This window comes from Dama dama, chromosome 20, assembly GCF_033118175.1.
Source record: "Dama dama isolate Ldn47 chromosome 20, ASM3311817v1, whole genome shotgun sequence".
Lineage (NCBI taxonomy): Eukaryota > Metazoa > Chordata > Mammalia > Artiodactyla > Cervidae > Dama > Dama dama.
In genome coordinates this window covers 26,852,110-26,874,682 of record NC_083700.1, presented here as the reverse complement: position 1 = coordinate 26,874,682, position 22,573 = coordinate 26,852,110, and the positions used below count along the sequence as shown (strand labels likewise).

Sequence of the window (22,573 nt, the reverse complement as noted above, 5' to 3'; positions counted from 1 at the left end):
TGTCTGACTCTTTGTGACTCCATGGACTGCAGCACGCCAGGCTCCTATGTCCTCCACTATCTCCTGGAGTTTGCGCAAATTCATGTCCATTCAGTCAGTGATGGTATCTGACCATCTCATCCTCTGCTGCTCCCTTCTCCTTTTACTTTAATCTTTCCCGGCATCAGAATCTTTTCCATTGAGTTGGCTCTTTGCATCAGGTGGCCAAAGTATTGGAGCTTCAGCAATAGCCCTTCCAGTGAACGTTCAGGATTGATTTCCTTCAGGATTGACTTATTTGATCTCCTTGCAATCTAGGGAACTCTCAAGAGTCTTCTCCAGCACCACGATTTGAAAGCATCAATTCTTTGGCACTCAGCCTTCTTTATGATCCAACTCTCACATCTTGCATGATTACTGGACCATAGTTTTGACTATATGGACCTTTATTGGCAAAGGAATGTCTTTGTTTTTAATACACTGTCTATGTTTGTCATAGCTTTTCTTCCAAGGAGCAAGCATCTTTTAACTTGATGGCTGCAGTGATTTTGGAGTTTAAGACGTTAAAATCTGTTGCTGCTTTCACTTTTTACCCTTCTATTTGCCATGAAGTGATGGAACTGGATGACATGATCTTCGTGTTTTGAATGTTGAGTTTTAAGCCAGCTTTTTCACTCTCCTTTTCACCCTCCTCAAGAGGCTCTTTAGTTCTTCTTCACACTTGAGGTTGTTGATATTTCTCCTGGCAATCTTGATTCCTACTTGTGATTCATCCAGCCTGGCATTTTGCATAATGTACTCTGCATATAACTTAATTAAGTAGGGTGACAGTATACAGCCTTGTCTTAACTCCTTTCTCAAATTTGAACCAGTCAGTTGTTCCATGTCTGGTTTTAGCTGTTGCTTCTTGACCCACATACAGGTTTCTCAGATGATAGATAAGGTGATCTGGTATTCCCATCTCTTGAAGAATTTTCCAGTTTGTTATGATCCACACAGTCAAAGACTTTAGGGTAGTCAATGAAGCATATGTAGATGTTTTTCTGGAATTCCCCTGCTTTCTCCATGATCCAACAAATATTGGCACTTTGATCTCTTGTTTCTCTGCCTCTTCTAAGCCCAGCTTGTACATCTGGAAGTTCTTAGTTCATGTACTGCTGAAGCCTTGCTTGAAGGATTTTGAGCATAACCTTGTTGGCATATAAAATGAGCAGATTTGTACAGTAGTTTGAAATGTGTGCTTATTAGCAAATGCCTCTGCTTTTCTGTGACTGTCTTACCTCTTTTATCTAACCTATGGTTCCCTGGTACCCCACCTATAGTTATTTAGTTCCTCTGCTGTGATGTACCTGTTTTGTGCTTATTTTGTTTATGTATTTATTAGATTGTGAACTCCTGTGGGCAAATAATTTGTCTTCTTTTCCTTATATTCCCTGCACCTAGCTCAATGCGCCTCACATTTGGTAAATATTTGTTGATTATCAGTGAGTTAAGCTGAAGGTAATTCAATGACCAATAACTCTTTAACCTGTGGGTTGTGGCTCAGATGCTCTGTTGTGTCGATTCTTTGTGACCCCATGGACTGTAGCCAGCCAGGCTCCTCTATCCATGAGCTTTTCCTGGCAAAAATACTGGAGTGCATTGCCATTTCTTCCTCCAGATCTTCCTGATCAAGGGATCGAACTCTTGTCTCTTATGTATCCTACATTGGGAAGTGGATTCTTTAACACTGGCACTAGCTGGGAAGCCCATTTAACCTGTAATTACCATTAATTTAGACTAAAATCCCCTAAAACCCAAGTTAGATTGATCTAGAGCAGCTCTCTATGTAAATAAAACCTTTTAATACCCACAGAAATAACCTGTATCTAACTAAAATTGAGGTAAAGACAGTGAGTTTGTGTTGATGATTCATGAACTGCTGTATTAAAATGATAACACTAAAGAAGCTGGTATTTTGTGGGAGCCACATGATAAAGTAATTGATTTGGTATAGAAGCGTGAAGGTCAATAAGTTTCATCATGCTTTGCTTTGAATTGCTTTCATCCTCTTTCAGGTGGCTAACAGTTACTCATATTGAGAAACAGTTGGACTTTTACATTAATATGTTTTCTTAAGAATGGGATTCATTCTTACAGAATTTTGAGCCCAAATGTGAGCGAATTTGTCTTATTTGGTTCTTACCTATAAATCAGTATACCAGAAGAATACATGGCTTAGCTTAAAAGAGTAACATTCAGAAAGTTCTTTGTCATTTATATGACAGTGTTATTCTGTTCAAATAGAATGTATTAATTTGCTGTTGTAGATCATCTTAGATTGTATTTGTGAACAGCTCTCTTAAAATAGTCAGTACTTCTTGGTTACTTTGAGTTTAAAGAGTTCTTCATGATGTTGAAGGAGTGGCATTTCTCTTTGGAAGGTCTTAATTCCTTTAGGCACTTGGCACTGACCTCTGTAGAATACTGTTAATTTCGGTATTTTTTGTACTAGTTTCTGACCCTCGTATGGTTGTTTGCTAGATCCATTTTTAGCCTGTACTTGTACATAAGTAGTTATTTGTATAACTGCTTCAACTGGTTTTGTTGTGCTTGCCTGGATCCTCTGAAATATTTTTGAATATTATGAAAATACATGGTGTTTGAAAATGTTGCTTAGTACCTAACTTTGTTACTAAAAACAAGGGCCACTCTATATTTTGTCTTTCATCTTTTAAAAGATTGAATTACATAATTGATTTACTCAGCAATTTTTAAAAACTGGTTCATAAGGGCTTTGGTGAGTTTTCTTAAAAATTGATGATTAGTTAGGGTCAGTTTAGTAAAATTCCCTTATAAATGGTTTGAGGGTAGTTATATGCCAAAGTTTTTAAGGGCTCTCATGTTTCTTAAATGTTAGTCAGAAGAACAGAACCTGGAAATCTTAGCAGTGAAATAATGGATATAAATGAAAGCTGATGTAAATAATGCTACTATTAGTATTAGGAAAGAATGTATCAGCAGAAGTTTAAATGCTTGTAGTCTAGAAAGATGAGATCCAATGAATAGTAAGAGAAGGAAATTACTGAGTACCTTCTGTCTGTTGGGTTTTTGTCCTTCCTTGTTGCACTTTTATTTATAATAACTTGTAGATTCTTTGGATTTTATATAGACATTTTGGGGGAAGTTTAATTTTCTCTTATATTTTAATCTTATTTTCATCTTATTTTATGTTGCTGGCTGGCGTGCCTGTGCTCAATCACTCAGTTGTGTCTGACCCTTTGTGACCCCGTGGACTGCAGCCCGCAAGGCTCCTCTGTCCATGGGAATTCTCTAGACAAAAATGCTGGAGTGGGTTGCCATGCCCTCCTCCAGGGGATCTTCTCAACTCAGGGACTGAACCCAGGTCTCCTGCGTTGCAGGCGGATTCTTTACTGACTGAGCCACCAGGGAAGCCCAAAGCTAGAAAAAGAAGGTGAAGTCACTCAGTCGTGTCCGACTCTTCGCGACCCCGTGGACTGTAGCCTACCAGGCTCCTCCATCCATGGGATTCTCCAGGCAAAAGTCCTAGAGTGGGTTACGATTTCCTTCTCCAGGGGATCTTCCTGACCCAGGGATCGAACTCAGGTCTCCCGCATTGCCGGCAGACGCTTTACCCTCTGAGCCACCAAGAAAGCTAGAGGTGCAATCAAATAGAAGTGTGATAGTGAGCATCCTTATTTGTTTCTCTCATTTTGAAGGGAATGCTTCTTAAGTTTCACTGTGAAGAGTGATATTTGTTGGAGACATTGGGAGATATCTTTTATGAAATTGAAGTTCTCTTTTCTTCCTTTGCTGTAAAGTTTTGAGGATGAGTGTTTAATTTTGTCAGTTTCCTATTTCTACTTTATACAAGTTCTCTTTAATAGTAAATTACATGGATAGAATTATTTGATATTAAACTATTCTCACTTTTCGGGTAAGTCCAATTGGTTATAGTGAATTTTTTTTTTCTATTTTTAAAATTTAAAAAATTTTCAATTTATTTATTTTAGTTTTGGCTGTACTGAGTCTTTGTTGATTTGCATGGGCTTTCCCTAGTTGCAACAAATGGGGGCTTCTCTTTGTTGCCGTGCCTGGGACTTCTCATTATGGTGGCTTCTCGTTGTGCAGCACAGGCTCTGGGTGCATGGGCTTCAGTAGTTGCAGCATATGAGCTCAGTAGTTGTGGCTTGAGAGCCCTAGAATGCATGGGCTTCAGTAGTTGTGGCATACAGGCTTTGTAGCTCCGTGGCATGTGGAATCTTCCTGGATGAGGGATTGAACCCGTTTCCCCTACCTTAACACGTGGATTCTTTTATCCACTATGCCAGCTATTTTTCAAAATGTTGCTAACTTTGCTAATATTAAACACACTCCGTGTTCATGAATGAGCTTAGCCTCTGATTGTCCTTTTTCCATGGTAATCCTTCAGTTCTGTTTTGGACATGTTAAATCAGAGGTATTTGGCAAGTGTCTTATATAATGTTAGAAATTTGGATCTGGAGTACTTAGTAATGTGTAAAAGGCTGATTGTATATGTTGCTGTTTAGTTGCTAAGTCATGTCCCACTCTTTTGTGACCCCATGGACTGTAGCCCACCAGTAGTCCTCTGTCCTTGGAATTTTCTGGACAAGAATACTGGCGTGGGTTGCCATTTCCTTCTCCAGAGGTCAGACCTGCATCTCCTGCATTGTTAGGCAGATTCCTTACCACTGAGCCACCAGGGAAGCCCCGACCATATATATTTTGATATAGAGTTGAAGAAATACAGATGAAGAATGTTGAATAGGAAGAGTATATAGAGTAAGAACAGAAGTGAAAATGGAATAAAACATTTTGGGGGTGCATTGATGGTGGTAAAGCCATGGATAAAGAAGGAGTTTAAAGGAAGGAAAAACTTAGCTATCAGTTTTTAACTTTGGTGGCTAGAAGGACGATGTGAGATTAGGGAAAGTGGAAATAGCAAGTGTAGTGCTCTTTGAAAAAGTGTAGTTGTAAAAGGAAGGAGGTGGGGACACCAATGAAGGTAGAGGTGGAGGCAGTTTTGAGGGAAGTTTTTATTTAATTTTTTAAGGTGGATAAGACTTAATGTTTGTAGGTAAAGAGTAAAACTCTAGTAAAGAGGGATGGAATGAATATAAAAGGAAAAGTATAGCCACTAAATCTTTGCCAAACAAGATTTCAGTGTAATTTTATCTGTTCTTCTGTAATCTAGGATTGTATTTGTCCTTCAGAATGTTTCCAAACATGATTTTTTTAAACACTCTAATTGAAGAAGGAAGCCAATTACTTGGTTTTAGTGAGTTTTGTGAGTCACAAAACTTGGGTAGTTAGTTTATTTATGGCAAGTCAGCCCTCAGATACTAATGAGTATCTCAGGGAAAGAGAACGTCTAGGACAGAGAGTGGCTCAACAAAGACTGGTCATTTACCAGCCATAAAAATCATAAAATAACAGTGGCTTAAGCATGACAGAAGTCTGTTTCTGATCCATAGGATAGTTTCAATAAGGGAGGCTGAAAAATAGAATTTTTATTTTGTAAGAGAGTATGCTTAGCTATGGGACTTCCCTGTACCTCAGACAGTAAAGAATCTGCCTGCAATGTGAGAGACCTGGGTTTGATCCCTAGTTCGGGAAGATCCTGTGGAGGGGGAAATGGCAACACACTCTAGTATTCTTGCCTGGGGAATCCCATGGACAGAGGAGCTTGGCAGGCTATAGTCCGTGGGGTTGCAAAGAGTCGGACACCATTGAGCGACTAACACTGCTACTGTGTTTAGCTATGGACTGCACTCCATGGGGTTGCAAAGAGTCAGACAAGACTTGGCAATTAAAAAATAACAACAGCAAATGCCTAGCTAAAAATTGACAGCTCTAGGACTTAGGAGGAAGGGACCAAAGTACTTGAGAGATAAGTATCAGTGTCTACATAACAAGAGACAATCTCTAAAAATTCATGTTTTGTGTGAAATGCAGTGTTTCTGTATTTAAGAAGTTAAAATGCATGTGTTTGTACTTAGGCTCTCTGCTTACAAGCTCTGTGACCCTGAACAGTTCAGTTTAGTTTGGTCGCTCAGTTGTGTCTGACTCTTTGCGACCCCATGAACTACAGCACGCCAGGCCTCCCTGTCCATCACCAACTCCTGGAGTTTACCCAAACTCATGTCCATTGAGCTGGTGATGCCATCCAACCATCTCATCCTCTGTCGTCCTCTTCTCCTCCTGCCCTCAATCTTTCCCAGCATCAGGGTCTTTTCAAATGAGTCAGCTCTTTGTATCAGGTGGCCAAAGTATTGGAGTTTCAGCGTCAACATCAATCCTTCCAATGAACACCCAGGACTGATCTCCTTTAGGATGGATTGGTTGGATCTCCTTGCAGTCCAAGGGACTTTCAAGAGTCTTCTCCAACACCACAGTTCAAAAGCATCAATTCTTCTGCACTCAGCTTTCTTTATAGTCCCAACTCTCACATCCATACATGACCCTGAACAGTTTCCTTTTTATCTTTGTGCCTTAGTGTTTTCCTAATAAGATGGAGAACAGTGTTAAGTATAGGATGCCTCATAAATTGGTATGAGGACTAAATAAGGTAATCTTGTATTTGACTAAGTCAGTGCCTGGTATATCTAAGCCAACAACAATTATTAGTTTTGGTGTCGTTTGCCTTTGATTTTCAAGGACAAGAATGTCTGGAAGGAAAAAATAAAAACAAAATGAGACAACAACTTACAAAAAATGCAAACCTAATATTATTTATGGGATATTAAAAAGTGATTTAACTCTTACACATAGGATATAATTGAAAAAGTAACTTTTTTGTTTTTGAAAAAGTAATTTCAAATCTCATGTGAACTTGCAGACATAAGATTGGATATTTTTTGGAAATCTTGGAAGGTACCCATAGTTAGCCGTTCTGCAAAGTTTGAGGGCACAGTCCTGCACAAGACCACCCTTCTGACACCACCTGAAATTTCAGGGGACTCCAAAGCCACCCTCAGGTTTGATAATTTGCTAGGACTCCCAAAACTCACTAAAAGTTATCCACTCATGAAAGGATTACAGATTATAGTGAAGAGATGGAGTTTAAAATCAGCCAAGGGAAAGAAGCACATAGCATATATTCCAGGAAGGTTTCAGATATAGAGCTTCTAGTGTCCTCTTCCTATAAAGTCAGGACATGACTCTCCTGGTATATCAAGTTGTGACAGTGTGTATTGTCACCCAGCTAAGCTCATGTGAGCTTTGGTGTCCAGAGTTTTTGAGGAATGAGTAACTAATTGCCTCCATGAATGAGCAACTTAGTCTCCATGTTGACTGATACTGTATGACCTGAAACCTCACCCTAAGTTGTTTTCTTGGATTTTTTTTTTTTTTTTTTTAGTATGGGCAGTCCCCACCCTGGGACCCTAAAAGCTGGTGTGGCTAGCACCCACCATAAATAAACAAGGACACATCTATGAAGTAGACAGATTACTTCCCATAAGGTGACAACAAGGCCAGACTTGTCTTTGGACAATGCAAAATTCTTTACTACACGGAAGGATACAAGGCACTGATGAAAAGCAAGAGACAAATGGAAGTTCACCATGATTATCTGTTGAAGATATCAAAGTTACAAAAAAAATCTTAAAAAGATGTAAGTAAAAGAAAGGTCATTCAGGTGAAAATAAACATCTAGAAATTTGATCCAACTGATGGAATTTAAAATCTAGAAATTTGGGCACTAAAGCAAAATTTGGGGAGCCTCTTGAAAATGAGATTGAAATGAGGACAGACTAGCTCAAGATTGGAGTAAAAGGACATGCTGTCACTCCTTCTTACAAGCACACTGGAATCACGACTAATCATCAACAAAGTAAACTCTGGAACCTGGCAAAAAAAAAAAAATACCCTATACTCAAAGACAAAGGAGAAATTACATAAGATGGTTGGAGGGGCATAATTGTGATAAAATCAAATCATATACCCACTGGATGAGCAACCCACGAACTGGAGAACAATTCCAGCACAGAAGTTCTCCTACTGGAATAGAAGTTCTGAGCCCTATGCCAGGCTGCCCAGCATGGGGGTATCTGGCAACAGGAAGAAGAGTCCCCAGATAATCTGGCTTTGAAGTGGGGTTTAATTACAAGACTTCCTCAGGATGGGGGTGGGGTGGGGGCGGAGGCAGAAACTCTGCTCTTGGAGGGCATACACAAAGTCGTGTGTGCTCACCACTCAGAGGTGAGGGGTATCTGGTGGCTCATTGCTGGGACAAATACCCTGGCAGCAGCAGTCCTGGGAATTACTCATTCATGTGACCCCTCTAGAGGCCACCATTAGCCTCACCAAACAGCCTGTAGGCTCCAGTGCTGGGACACCTCAGGACAAACAATGAACAGGGAGGGAACGCTGCCCCATCCATCAACAGATAAGCACATTAAAGTTTTACTTAGCACAGTCATGCCCACCAGAGGGATAGGACCAAGTTCTAGGGTACCACCAGTCCCACCCATTAGGAAGCTTGTACAAGCCTAGTAGATTGCCTCATCTACCAGAGGGCAAAGAGTAGAAGCAAGGAGAAGTATAGTCTTACAACTTGTGAAACAAAAACCACAATCACAGAAACTTAAGACAAAATGTAATGGTAGAGGATTATGTCCCAGTTGAAGGAACAAGATAATAATAACCCAGAAGAACAACCAAGTGAAGTGGAGATAAGCAACTATTCAGAAAAAGAATTCAGAATGATGATAGAGAAGACAATCCAGAGTCTCGGACAAAGAATGGAGGCAAGGATCGAGAAGATGCAAGAAATGTTTAACAGAGACCTAGAAGAACTAAGAAAAGGTGAGTTTTCATTCCAACCCCAAAGAAAGGCAATGCCAAAGAATGTTCAAACTACTGCACAGTTGCACTCATCCCACACGCTAGCAAAGTAATGCTCAAAATTCTCCAAGCTGGGCTTCAAAGTATGTGAACAGTGAACTTCCAGATGTTCAAGCTGTATTTAGAAAAGACAGAGGAACCAGAGATGAAATTTTCAACATCCGTTGGATCATCAAAAAAGCATGAGAGTTCCATAAAAACATCTACTACTGCTTTATTGACTACACCAAAGCCTTTGACTGTGTGGGTCACAACAAACTGTGGAAAATTCTTCAAGAGATGGGAATACCAGACCTGCCTCCTGAGAAATCTGTATGCAGCTCAAGAAGCAACAGTTAGAACTGGACATGGAACAACAGACTGGTTCCAAATTGGGCAAAGAGTATTGTCATTCTGCTTATTCAACTTATATTCTGAGTACATCATGTGAAATGCCAGGCTGGATGAAGCACAAGCTGGAATGAAGATTGCCAGGGGAAATATCAATAACCTCAGGTATGCAGGTAACATTACCCTTTGGCAGAAAGAAAAGAAGAACTAAAGAGCCTCTTGATGAAAGTTAAAGGGAGAGTGAAAAAGCTGGTTTAAACTCAACATTCACAAAATGAAGATCATGGCATCCGGTTGCATCACTTCATGGCAAATAGATGGGGAAACAGTGGAAACACTGACAGACTTTATTATTTTGGGCTCCAAAATCACTGCAGATGATGACTGTAGTCACAAAATTAAAAGACAGTTGCTCCTTAGAAGAAAAGCTATGACCAATCTAGACAGCCTATTAAAAGGCAGAGACGTTACTTGGCCAACAGAAGTCTATCTAGTCAAAGCTATGGTTTTCCAGGAGTCATGTATGGATGTGAGAGTTGGACTATAAAGAAAGCTGACCACTGAAGAATTGATGCTCTTTAGCTGTGGTGTTGGAGAAGACTCTCGAGAGTCCCTTGGACCGCAAGGAGAGCAAACCAATCAGTCCCTCAAGGAAATCAGTCCTGAGTATGCACATGAGGGACTGATGCTGAAGCTGAAACTCCAATACTTTGGTCACCTGATCCAAGACCTTGAAGCTGGGAAAGATTGAAGACAGGAAGAGAAGGGGATGACAGAGGATGAGACGGTTGGATGGTATCGTTGACTTGATGGACATGAGTTTGAGCAAGCTTCAGGAGTTGGTGATGGACAGGGAAGCCTGGTGTCTGGCAGTCCTTGGGGTCACAGAGTTGGACACGGCTGAACAACTGAACTGAAGAAGAACTAAAGAACAAACAGAGATAAACAATACAATAACTGAAATGGAAAATACAGTAGAAGGAATCAACAGTAGAATAACTGAAACAGAACAGATAATGACCTGGAAGACAGGATGTTGGAAATCACTGCTGAGGAACAGAATAACAAAAAGAAAAAGAATGAAAAGAAATGAAGACAGTATAAGTGACCTCTGGGACAACATTAAATGTACTACCATTTGCATTATAGGAGTCCCAGAAGGAGAGGAGAGAGAGAAAGGATCTGAGAAAATATTTGAAGAGAAAATAGCTGAAAGTTCACTTCCCTAACAAGGTCTTCCTGGTAGCTCAGCTGGTAAATAATCCGCCTGCAATGCAGGAGACCCCAGTTCAATGCCTGGGTTAGGAAGATCCCTTGGAGAAGAGAAAGGCTACCCACGCCAGTATTCTTGGGCATCTCTGGTGGCTTGGATGGTAAAGAATTCGCCCGTGATGCAGGAGACTTGGATTCCATCCCTGGGTCAGGAAGACCCCCTGGAGGAGGGTCCAGTATTCTTGCCTGTAGAATCCTCATGGACAGAGGAGCCTGGTGGGCTGTAGTCCGTGGGGTTGTGAGGAGTCGTACATGACTGAGTGACTGAGCACAGCACGACGTTTCAAAGGAAACAACCACCCAGGGTGAGAAGGTGCAGAGAGTCCCAGGTGGGATAAACCCAAGGAGGAACATGCTGAGAGACACATAGTAATCACATTGGCAAAAATTAAAGACAGATTTAAAATAATAAAAGCAAGGAAGGAAAAACAACAACATACAAAGGACCTCCTATCACGTTATTGGTTGCTTTCTGTCCTGAAACTCTGCAGGCCAGAAGGGAGTGGCTCAATGTGTTTAAATGATGAAAGTGAAGAACCTAGAATCAAGAATATTCTACCCAGAAAGGCTCTCATGCAGATTTGATATAGAAATCAAAAACTTTCAGACAACAGGAGATGAGGTAGCTCACCACCAACAAAATCACTTTTGCTGCAAATGCTAAAGGAACTCTTTAGCAGGAAAGAGACCAGCAACTTAAAACAGCCTCATGCTACATATATAGATTGCTATATCAAAACCTCACATAAACAGCAAATCCAAAAACTATATACACACAAAAACAGAGATGAAAATATTTGGTAAAATTAATGGCTTACATTTGTATAGAAAATTACAATTTACTAAGTCCTTATACTTACCTTGGATATCACTAGCCAAGTGTTCAGTTCAGTTCACTCATGTCCTACTCTTAGCAACCCCATGAACTGCAGCACGCCAGGCTTCTCTGTCCATTACCAACTCCCAGAGTTTACCCAAACTCATGTCCATTGAGTCAGTGATGCCATCCAACCATCTCATCCTCTGTTGTTCCCTTCTCCTCCCGCCCTCAGTCTTTCCCAGCATCAGGGACCCATGGTCTTTTCAAAAGAGTCAGCTCTTTGCATCAGGTGGCCAAAGTATTGGAGTTTCAGCTTCAACATCAGTCCTTCCAATGAACACCCAGGACTGATCTCCTTTAGGATGGATTGGTTGGATCTCCTTGCAGTCCAGGGAACTCGCAAGTGTCTTCTCCAACACCACAGTTCAAAAGCATCGATTCTTCTGCACTCAGCTTTCTTTATAGTCCAACTCTCACATCCATACATGACTACTGGAAAAACCACACCCTTGACAAGACAGACCTTTGTTGACAAAGTTATGTCTCTGCTTTTTAATATGCTGTCTAGGTTGGTCATAACTTTCCTTCCAAGGAGCAAGCGTCTTTTAATCTCATGGCTGCAATCACCATCTGCAGTGATTTTGAAGCCCAGAAAAATAAAGTCAGCTACTGTTTCCACTGTTTTCCCATTTGTGTGCCATGAAGTGACGGGACTGGATGCCATGATCTTAGTTTTCTGAATGTTAAGCTTTAAGCCAATTTTTTCACTCTCCTGTTTCACTTTCATCAAGAGGCTCTTTAGTTCTTCACTTTCTGCCAAGTGTTTTAGGATAGTATTACCTGTCTTGCTATCTTTATTGAGGAAAGTACTCATCTTGGAGGTTTTCGAGTGATGTATGTCAGGTTACAGAGAGTTGAGGGCAGAGGTAGAACCAGAATCCTTGTCTCCTGACTTTTTGGTTAAGTACTTTTACTGCAAGTACCTTTTTTCCAACTGCAAAAGGTTTCTTCTTGGATCTGTTCTCTAGGCCTAGGCACAATGTCTTCTGTTGGTAAGGAGGGGAAGAGGGATTGGAAGGCAGTTTGGTGGTGCCTGCATATTTACCATAGTTATCTTTGGAGAAGAGAATGGCAACTCACTCCAGGATTCCTGCCTGGGAAATCCCATGGACAGAGGAGCCTGGTGGGCTAAGTCCATGGGGTCCCAAGAGTCGACAGGCTGGAGAGTCACTATCTTATCTAAGGTTTCATTTAGAGCTTATCTGCTGCTGATGCCCTCATCTGCCTGAGTCTCCTGAACAGATCAGCCCAGAATTACCCTTGGATGCATACTGGGGCCAACCTTGTTTCTTTTCTGCCATACGTTTCCTGTATCTAGTCTGTCTGCAGATGGATTTTTTTCCTGCTACCCGAATGACCTTGTTTGTTCCCGATTGTCTGGCTCTGCTGCGATTCCTCCTTTTTTCTCTGTTTTCTCATTAGCCTCTTTTCATAGTGAGCTATCCAATTTTATTTTTCTTTAAACGTTTAACATTTTATTTTTAATACTAGGCTGTGAATTGGTTTTTTTTTCCTCTCGATATACAGTTCTGTGGTTTTCAACACATGTTCACATTTGTGTAAGCACAGAAATTAGGGTATGTAACAGTGCTACAATCCAGAAAAACTGTCCTGTATTATTCCTTTATAGTTAACCTCTCCCCTTTCCATAACTCCTGTCATCCACTGACAGGATGTATATATGTATATATTCATTATTCCTCTTTTTTGTCTTTTTGAGAATGTCATGTAAAAGGACTAACTTTTGATACTAGCTTCTTTCACTCACATACTACCTTTGAAATTCATTCAAATTGTATGTTTGAATAATTTATTTCTTTTTATTTTTGCTGAGTAGTGTTCCCATAGTGTGACTGTACCACAGTATAAACAGTAATTTGTTTAACCATTTACTTTTTGAAAGGCATGAGGGTTATTTCCAGTTTTTGCCTGTTACAAATAAAGCTACTATAAACATTTGTGTCTAGGATTCCACCCTCCCCCCAGTTTTTGAAATTGTGGTAAAATATGCATAACATAGGGGCTTCACAGGTGGCAGTAGCAGTAAAGAACCCCCTTGCCAAGGCAGGAGACATAAGAGATGCAGGTTCAGTCCTGGGTTGGGAAGATCCCCTGGAGGACGGCATGGCAACCCAGTCCAGTATTCTTGCCTGGAGAATCTCATGGACAGAGGAACCTGATGGGCTACAGTTCATGGGGTTGCAAAGAATCAGACACAGCTGAAGTGACTTGGCGCACACACACATATGCATAACGTAAAGTTTACCATCTCAGCTCTTTTCACATGTACGGTGCAGTGGTATTAAATACTTTCATATTACTGTGCAGCCATCACCACCATCCATCTCCAGAAATCTTTTCATCTTGCAGAACTGAGACTGCTTACCAATTAAACAATAACTTCCCATATTTTCTTTTCCCCAAGCCTCTCCTAACCATCATTCTGCTGTTTTTCTGATTTTAACCTACCCTAAGACTCTCACATAAGTGGAATTAAGCAATATTTTCTTTTTGTGACTGGCTTGTGTATTGGTTTTTATATGAACATAAGCCTTAATTTCTCTAGGTTAAATGTCCAAGAAATTGCAGGATTCTATGATAGTTACATGTTTAGTTTTTAAAGAAACTGCTAAAGCTTTCTGAAGTGGCTGTACCATTCATTTTACTTTCTCACCAGAAATGTTGTAAGTCTAGGGTTTGAATTAAATTTCTAGGGGTAACTCTGGTGACCCCTTAGAGTAGTTATCATTGGATGATTTGAAAAATAGTAACTAACACTCATATATTCATTCATGTGAATTGTGGTGGAGGTGGAGAAAAGATTCAGCACTGGGTAGAAACCTGGTAGGTATCTACTGCAGTAGTGGTTTCTAAAGTTGTATGCATACCAGAATCATCAGGGGGACTCTTTATAATTCAAATTCATGGATCTCATACAGACGTGCTGAATTAGAATCTTTATTTTTAACAAGGGCTAAAGCAAATTTTGAGTGGTCATGCCCACATTAGTTGGACCATTGTGTTATAAGGTCTATGGAATTTCCAAAATGTAAAAATTCAGAAGCATATGGGGCTTCCCTGATGGCTCAGTGGTGAAGAATCCACCTGCCAGTTCAGGAGATGTGTGTTTGATCCCTGGGTTGGGAAGATCACCTGGAGGAGGAAACGGCAACCCTGTCCAGTATTCTTGCCTGGAAAATTCCATGGACAGAGGAGCCTAGTGGACTGCAGTAGTCCATGGGGTCACAAAGAGTTGAACATGACTTAGTGACTAAACAACAACATAATGTATATGTAGCAAATAAAAAATTTCCAACCCTCTTATTATCTTTTTTCCTTATCTCTCTTTGACCCTATGTTTATATCTCCTTGTGTCTTTTTCACATCAGTTTATGAAGTGATCTTATGTATTTAAAATTTTTTTAAACTTGAAGTAATGTTGGTTTACAGTGTTCTGTTAATTTCTAGTGTACAGCAAAGTGGTTCAGTTATACACATATGTATTTTTTCATATTCTTTTTCACTATGGTTTATGATAGTGTGTTGAATATTGGGAGGCCTGGTGTGCTGCAGTCCATCGGGTTGCGAAGAGTCAGATACCACCTGGTGACTGAACAGCAGCAACAATTGAATATAATTCCCTGTACTATACAATAGGACCTTGTTGTTTATCATACAGTCCCCTCTGATACTTAATTCTACTTTTTCAGTTACAAATAATTTCGCCTTGGATAAACCTAATTGGCTGTGATACTACCACTGTGCAAAGCTTAATTCTATATTTCATTTTCTCTTCCCCCATCTAGTTTTTCACTGGTCTTTCTTTTTTTTTTCTCCAATGTGTCTAATAGGTTATTGATTGCTACTTTCTCTGTTTTCACTTGGCCCTTAAATTGTAACTTACCAGGTTCCCTCTTCCTACTGTGGAAAGTGTTTGCTGCTCAGCATCTGGGGCTTATTTTCTTTCTCATACTAAGATATATTTATCCTATTCTTGGGGCTTCCCTCATAGCTCAGTTGGTAAAGAATCCACCTGCAATGCAGGAGACCCCTGTTTGATTCCTGGGTCAGGAAGATTCGCTGGAGAAAGGATAAGCTACCCACTCCAGTATTCTTGGGGGCTCAGCTGATAAAGAATCTGCCTGCAATCCAGGAGGCCTGGGTTTGATCCCTGAGTTGGGAAGATCCCCTGGAGAAGGGAAAGGCTGCCCACTCCAGTATTCTGGCCTGGAGAATTCCATGGACTATGTAGTTCTGCTGCTGCTGCTAAGTCGCTTCAGCCTTGTCCAACTCTGTGTGACCCCATAAATGGCAGCCCACCAGGCTCCCCGATCCCTGGGATTCTCCAGGCAAGAACACTGGAGTGGGTTGCCATTTCCTTCTCCAGCTGTATAGTTCATGGGGTCTCAAAGAGTCAGACAGGACTGAGCGACTTTGACTTTGACTTGTGTAGGTAGATCCAGGTCTCTCTCATGGGTTCTTTCTTTTCAATGGCAGGAGTAGAAAACAACTATCAAGGTTTGGTGAAGGAAGCTTTAAGTTTTATATTTATTTTTCTCCTCTTCTTACAGGGAAGAAGAAGAACGTTTGAGAAATAAAATTCGAGCTGATCACGAGAAGGCTCTAGAAGAAGCAAAAGAAAAATTAAAAAAGTCAAGAGAGGAAATCCGAGCAGAAATACAGACAGAGAAAAATAAGATAGTCCAAGAAATGAAGATAAGAGAGAAAAAGCCACTGCCAGCAGTTCCTATACCAAACCTTATAGGAACACATGGTGGAGACCCAGAAGATAATGATCTAAGAGAGAAAAGGGAAAAAATTAAAGAGGTAATAAGCTGAGATTTGTGATATGGGGTGGTTAGGGATATGGATATGCATTTGACTGGGTGTAAATTTATCTGCCTATCTGTATTTATGCCATCTGTGGTACAAACTTTGTTGTATTTTGATCAAATTGTTTGTTTTGAGGTCAGAATTGTAGTTCATTTTGCAAGATGGCAGCAAGTGCTAAATCTCTCTCAATATCAATCATAACATAATTATAGGATACATACAATTTTTGATAAGATATTGTTTGGATGGTTATGCTCCTTACCTTGTGTTCAGAGAACTTTTGATACTCAATATTTTGTAAATAATGTAGAATAGACCCATAAACAATTTATCATTTAATAAGAAATTTCATAAGTATCTGTTTCCACAGACCTCTGCTAGTTACTAGTTTCTGAAAAGTTAGCAAGTTTCTGAAGAGCTAGCTTTATATGTACCATCTTTCAAGGAACCTGTCATGATACCACTTAACCATACTGCAGATTAAGAACACATCTTTCCAAAGAGTCTCAATGGATTGAATAGGGAAGGATTGAATTCAACATTTTTGAAATTTGTTTGGTCTCAGGAGTCTTTCAGTTTTGTTATTTTAGGGGTTCTTTGGAGATAAAATACCAGAATGAGACGAAATCTAGTGAATGTTTTAGTAGAACTTTGTTAATTAGAAATCCTGCTAATGTGGGGGTAGAGTTTTAGTTTTACTGTTGTGAAGAAACAAGATTTTGTAATAGCATAAACAGTATTTCAAATTGATTGTTTATCATAACATAAGACAATAAGTTTAGTTCAAATAGATATCTATTAGAATATATTCTAGTAGTGAATATGGAAGATTTGCAGGTATTTTAAGCCTCCTTTATGAATTAGTATAAGATATGTACTCTGATTTTTACCTTACTCTGGAGTCTATGTTTTGTGCTCAGGCTGCTTGAGGCACTTTCTTTGGGCAGTGTTGAGGAGACTTTGATAATTTTTTTTTTTTAATGTCATTAGAATTTATTGAAATACTTTCTGATTTACATAATAATTCATATAGATAACACTGTGCGTTTCAGTTCAGTTTAGTCGCTCAGTCGTGTCCAACTCTTTGCGACCCCATGGACTGCAGCATGTCAGGCTTCCTTGGGGACCCAATACCACCCACAGGCTCAGTGATTCACTGGGAGTACTCACAGAACTTAGGAAACTGTTACATTCATGGTTTATTCATCAAACGCATACAGATTAAAATCAATAGAAAAGGCATATAGGACAAAGTCCAGTAGAGCCCAGGCAAAAGCTTCTCATTGTCCTCTCACAGTGGAGTGATATGGACAGTGCTTAATTCTCCCAGAAATGATGTGTAGCAGTATGTGTGATGTATTACCAACCAGAGAAGTAAACCCAAGCCTTGGTGTCTAGGTTTTGGGGGTTTTTTATAATTATTTTTTATTCAGTTCAGTCGCTTAGTTGTGTCCGACTCTTTGACCCCATGGATTGCAGCATGCCAGGCTTCCCTGTCCATCACCAACTCCTGAAGCTTGCCTCAAGCTTATGTCCATCGAGTCAGTGATGCCATCCAGCCATCTCATCCTCTGTCATCCCATTCTGTTTCTGCCCTCAATCTTTCCCAGCATCAGGGTCTTTTCCAGTGAGTCAGTTCTTCGCATCAGGTGGCCAAAGTATTGGAGTTTCAGCTTCTGCATCAGTCCCTCAAATAAATACTCAGGACTGATTTCCTTGAGGACTAATTATTTGATCTCCTTGCGGTCCAAGGGACTCTCTCAAGAGTCTTCTCCAGCACTGCAGTTCAAGAGCATCAATTCTTTGGTGCTCAGCTTTCTTTATAGTTCAACTCTCACATCCATACATGACTACTGGAAAAAACATAGCCTTGACTAGACAGACCTTTGTTGGCAAAGTAATGTCTCTGCTCTTTAATATGCACTTTAGGTTGGTCATAGCTTTTCTTCAGGGAGCAAACGTCTTTTAATTTCATGGCTGCAGTCACCATCTGCAGTGATTCTGGAGCCCTAAAAAATAAAGTCTGCCACTCTTTCCATTGTTTCCCCATCTATTTGCCATGAAGTGATGGGACCATATGCCATGATCTTTGTTTTTTGAATGATGAGTTTTAAGCCAGCTTTTTCACTCTCCTCTTACACTTTCATCAAGAAGAGGCTCTTTAGTTCTTCTTCACTTTCTGCCATAGGGTGGTGTCATCTGCATATCTGAGCTTATTGATATTTCTCCCAGCATTCTCTAACCCAGCTTGTGCTTCATCCAGCCCAGCATTTCACATGATGTACTCTGCATATAAGTTAAATAAGCACGTTGATAATATACAGCCTTGATGTACTCCTTCACCAATTTGGAACCAGTCTGTTGTTCCATGTCCGATTCTAACTGTTGCTTCTTGAGGGGCATACAGAATTCTCAGGAGGCAGGTCAGGTGGTCTGGTATTTCCGTCTCCTGAAGAATTTTTCACAGTTTGTTGTGATGCACACAGTCAAAGGCTTTGGCGTAGTCAATAAAGTAGAAGTAGATGTTTTTTTATGGAACTCTCTTGCTTTTTCTATGATCCAGTGGAAATTGGCAATTTGATGTCTGTTTCCTCTGCACGTTCTAAATCCACCTTGAACATCTGGAAGTTCACTGTTCACATGCTGTTGAAACCTGGCTTGGAGAATTTTGAGCATTATATTGCTAGCATGTGGGATGAGTGCAATCGTGCTGTAGTTTGAACATTCTTTGTCATTGCCTTTCTTTGGGATTGGAATGAAAACTGACCTTTTCCAGTCCTGTGGCTAACTTCCAAATTTGCTGGCATAATTGAGTGCAGCATTTTCATAGCATCATCTCTTCGGATTTGAAGTAGCTCAACTGGAATTCCATCACCTCCACTAGCTTTGCTCATAGTGATGCTTCCTAAGGCCCACTTAACTTTACACTCCAGGATGTCTGGCTCTAGGTGAGTAATCACACCATCATGATTATCTGGATTGTGAAGATCTTTTTTGTACAGTTCTTCTGTGTATTCTTGCCACCTCTTCTCAGTATCCTCTGCTTCTATTAGGTCCCTACCATTTCTGTCCTTTATTGAGCCCATCTTTGCATGAAAATTTGCCTTGGTATCTCTAATTCTCTTGAAGAGATCTCTAGTCTTTCCCATTCTATTGTTTTCCTCTGTTTCTTTGCATTGATCTCTGAGGAAGGCTTTCTTATCTCTCCTGGCTATTCTTTGGAACTCTGCATTCAGATGGGAATATCTTTCCTTTTCTCCTTTGCCTTTAGCTTCTTCTTTTCTCAGCTATTTGTAAGGCCTCCTTCAGTTCAGCTCAGTTCAGTCACTCAGTCGTGTCCGACACTTTGCGAATCGCAGCATGCCAGGCCGCCCTGTTCATCACCAACTCCGAGAGTTTACCCAAACCCATACCCATCGAGTCGGTGATGCCATCCAGCTATCTCATCCTCTGTCGTCCCCTTCTGCTCTTGCCCCCAATCCCTCCCAGCATCAGGGTCTTTTCCAATGAGTCAACTCTTTGCATGAGGTGGCCAGAGTACTGGAATTTCAGCTTTAGCATCAGTCCTTCCAATGAACACCCAGGACTTATCTCCTTCAGGATGGACTGGTTGGATTGCCTTGTAGTCCAAAGGACACAAGAGTCTTCTCCAACACCACAGTTCAAAAGCATCAGTTTTTCGGCGCTCAGCTTTCTTCACAGTCCAAATCTCACATCCATACATGACCAGTGGAAAAACCATACCCTTGACCAGACGGACCTTTGTTGGCAAAGTAATGTCTCTGCTTTTTAATATGCTGTCTAGGTTGGTCATAACTTTCTTTCCAAGGAGTAAGCGTCTTTTAATTTCATGGCTGCAGTCACCATCCGCAGTGATTTTGGAGCCCAAAAACATAAAGTCTGACGCTGTTTCCACTGTCTCCCCATCTATTTCCCATGAGGTGATGGGACCAGATGCCATGATCTTAGTTTTCTGAATGTTAAGCTTTAAGCCAACTTTTTGACTCTCCTCTTTCACTTTCATCAAGAGGCTCTTTCGTTCCTCTTCACTCTGCTATAAGGGTGGTGTCATCTGCATATCTGAGGTTATTGATATATCTCCCAGCAATCTTGATTCCAGCTTGTGCTTCTTCCAGCCCAGCGTTTCTCATGATGTACTCTGCATATAAGTTAAATAAGCAGGGTGACAATATATAGCCTTGACGTACTCCTTTTCCTATTTGGAACCAGTCTGTTGGTACATGTCCAGTTCTAACTATTGCTTCCTGACCTGCATACAGGTTTCTCAAGAGGCAGGTCAGGTGGTCTGGTATTCCCATCTCCTTCAGAATTTTCCATAGTTTATTGTGATCCACACAGTCGAAGGCTTTGGCATAGTCAGTAAAGCAGAAATAGATGTTTTTCTGGAACTCTCTTGCTTTTGCAATAATCCAGTGGATATTGGCAATTTGATCTCTGCTTCCTCTGCCTTTTCTAAAACCAGCTTGAATATCTGGAAGTTCTCGGTTCACGTATTGCTGAAGCCTGGTTTGGAGAATTTTGAGCATTACTTTACTAGCTTGTGAGATTGAGTGCAATTGTGTGGTAGTTTGAGCATTCTTTGGGATTGCCTTTCTTATGTATTGGAATGAAAACCTTTTTGCATTTCTTTTTCTTGGGGATGGTCTTTTTTTTTTTTTTAACTTTAATATTCAAACTTAATAACTACCTTGTATCTCTTCTACTAAAGCTTTTCATTTCTCAATAAGACTTCTGACAGCGTTAATGCATCATAAGTAAATACATAGGGCTGTATTTTATCTCTGTGATCTTTGGCACATGTGTCAAGTTGGAGAATCACAAAAGGCAATAAAAATTTCTAATCACTGCTTTGCACATTCTTTTAATCATCTTTATATCAAAATATAAGGCCGCAAAAAGGCAAGCTGAAATTTTATGATATGTGGAATTGTTTTAATAAAGAGTTTTACATACTGTACCTTACATATAAAACAGTGTGTTTGCAGTTTTAAATAATATCTGAATGTACAGTGGCATGTATTCTTATCAAAGATAAATTCAAGTTGACTGTCTATCAGCTCACTGCCTCCTGTACAAGATCACAGACCTATGTCCATAGTTTTTCAGGCACTCTATCAGTTCTAATCCCTTGAATCTATTTGTCACTTCTACTTTATAATCATAAGGGATTTTGTTTAGGTCATACCTGCATGATCTAGTGGTTTTCCTACTTTTTTCAATTTAAGTCTGAATTTTACAGTAAGGAGATCATGATCTGAGCCACAGTCACCTCCAGTCTTGTTTTTGCTGATTGTATGGAGCTTCTCCATCTTCAGCTGCAAAGAATATAATTAATCTGATTTTTGGTATTGGCTGTCTGGTGATGTCCGTGTGTAGAGTAGTCTCCAATGTTGTTGGAGAAGGATGTTTGCTATGATCAGTGCATTCTTTTGGCAAAACTCTGTTTGCCTTTGCCCTGCTTTATCTTGTACTCCAAGGCCAAATTTTCCTGTTACTCCAGGTATCTCTTAACTTCCTGCTTTTGCATTCCAGTCCCCTATGATAAAAAGGACATCTTTTTTGGGTGTTAGTTCAAAAAGGTCTTGTAGGTCATCATAGAACTGTTCTGCTTTTGCTTCTTTGGCATTAGTGGTTGGGTCATAGGCTTGGATTACTGTGATATTGTATGGCTTGCCTTGGAAATGAACAGAGGTCATTCTATCATTTTTGAGATTGTATTCAGTACTGCATTTCAGACTCTTGACTATGAGGGCTATTGCATTGCTTTTAAGGAATTCTTGCCCACAGTAGTAGATATAATGGTCATCTGAATTAAATTTGCCCATTCCAGTCCATTTTAGTTCACTGATTCCTAAAATGTTGATGCTCGCTCTTGCCATCTCCTGTTTGACCACTTCCAATTTACCTTGATTCATGGACCTACATTCCAGGTTTCTATGGAATATTGTTCTTTACAGCGTCAGACTTTACTTCCATCACCAGTCACATCCACTACTGGGGATTGTTTTTGCTTTTACTCTGTCTCTTCATTCTTTCTGGAGTTATTTCTCTTCCAGTTGCACATTGAGCACCTCTTAGCCTGGGAAGTTCATCTTTCAGCATCGTTTCTTTTCTTTTCTTCTTCTTTTTTTTTTTAGCATCGTTTCTTTTTGCCTTTTCATACTGTTCATGGGGTTCTCAAGGCAAGAATACTGAAGTGGTTTTCCATTCCCTTCTCCAGTAGACCATGTTTTGTCAGAACTCTTCACCATGACTTGTCCATGTTGGGTGGCCCTACATGGCATGGCTTATAGGTTCATTGAGTTAGACAAGGCTGTGATCCATGTGATCAGTTTGGTTAGTTTTCTGTGATTGTGGTTTTCATTCTCTCTGTCCTCTGACGAATAAGGA

General features: G+C 40.2%; 1 protein-coding gene across 2 annotated transcripts in view; it reads left to right on the top strand.

The window, feature by feature from the left end:
- The window catches only part of MAN1A2 (mannosidase alpha class 1A member 2), a 150,991-nt gene that overhangs the window by 17,904 nt on the left and 110,514 nt on the right, over positions 1–22,573 (top strand). For both annotated transcript variants that reach the window (XM_061121050.1, XM_061121051.1), the window contains exon 2: positions 15,901–16,156. In XM_061121050.1, coding sequence (XP_060977033.1) covers positions 15,901–16,156 — 256 coding nt within the window. The remainder of the gene's footprint in view (positions 1–15,900; positions 16,157–22,573) is intronic.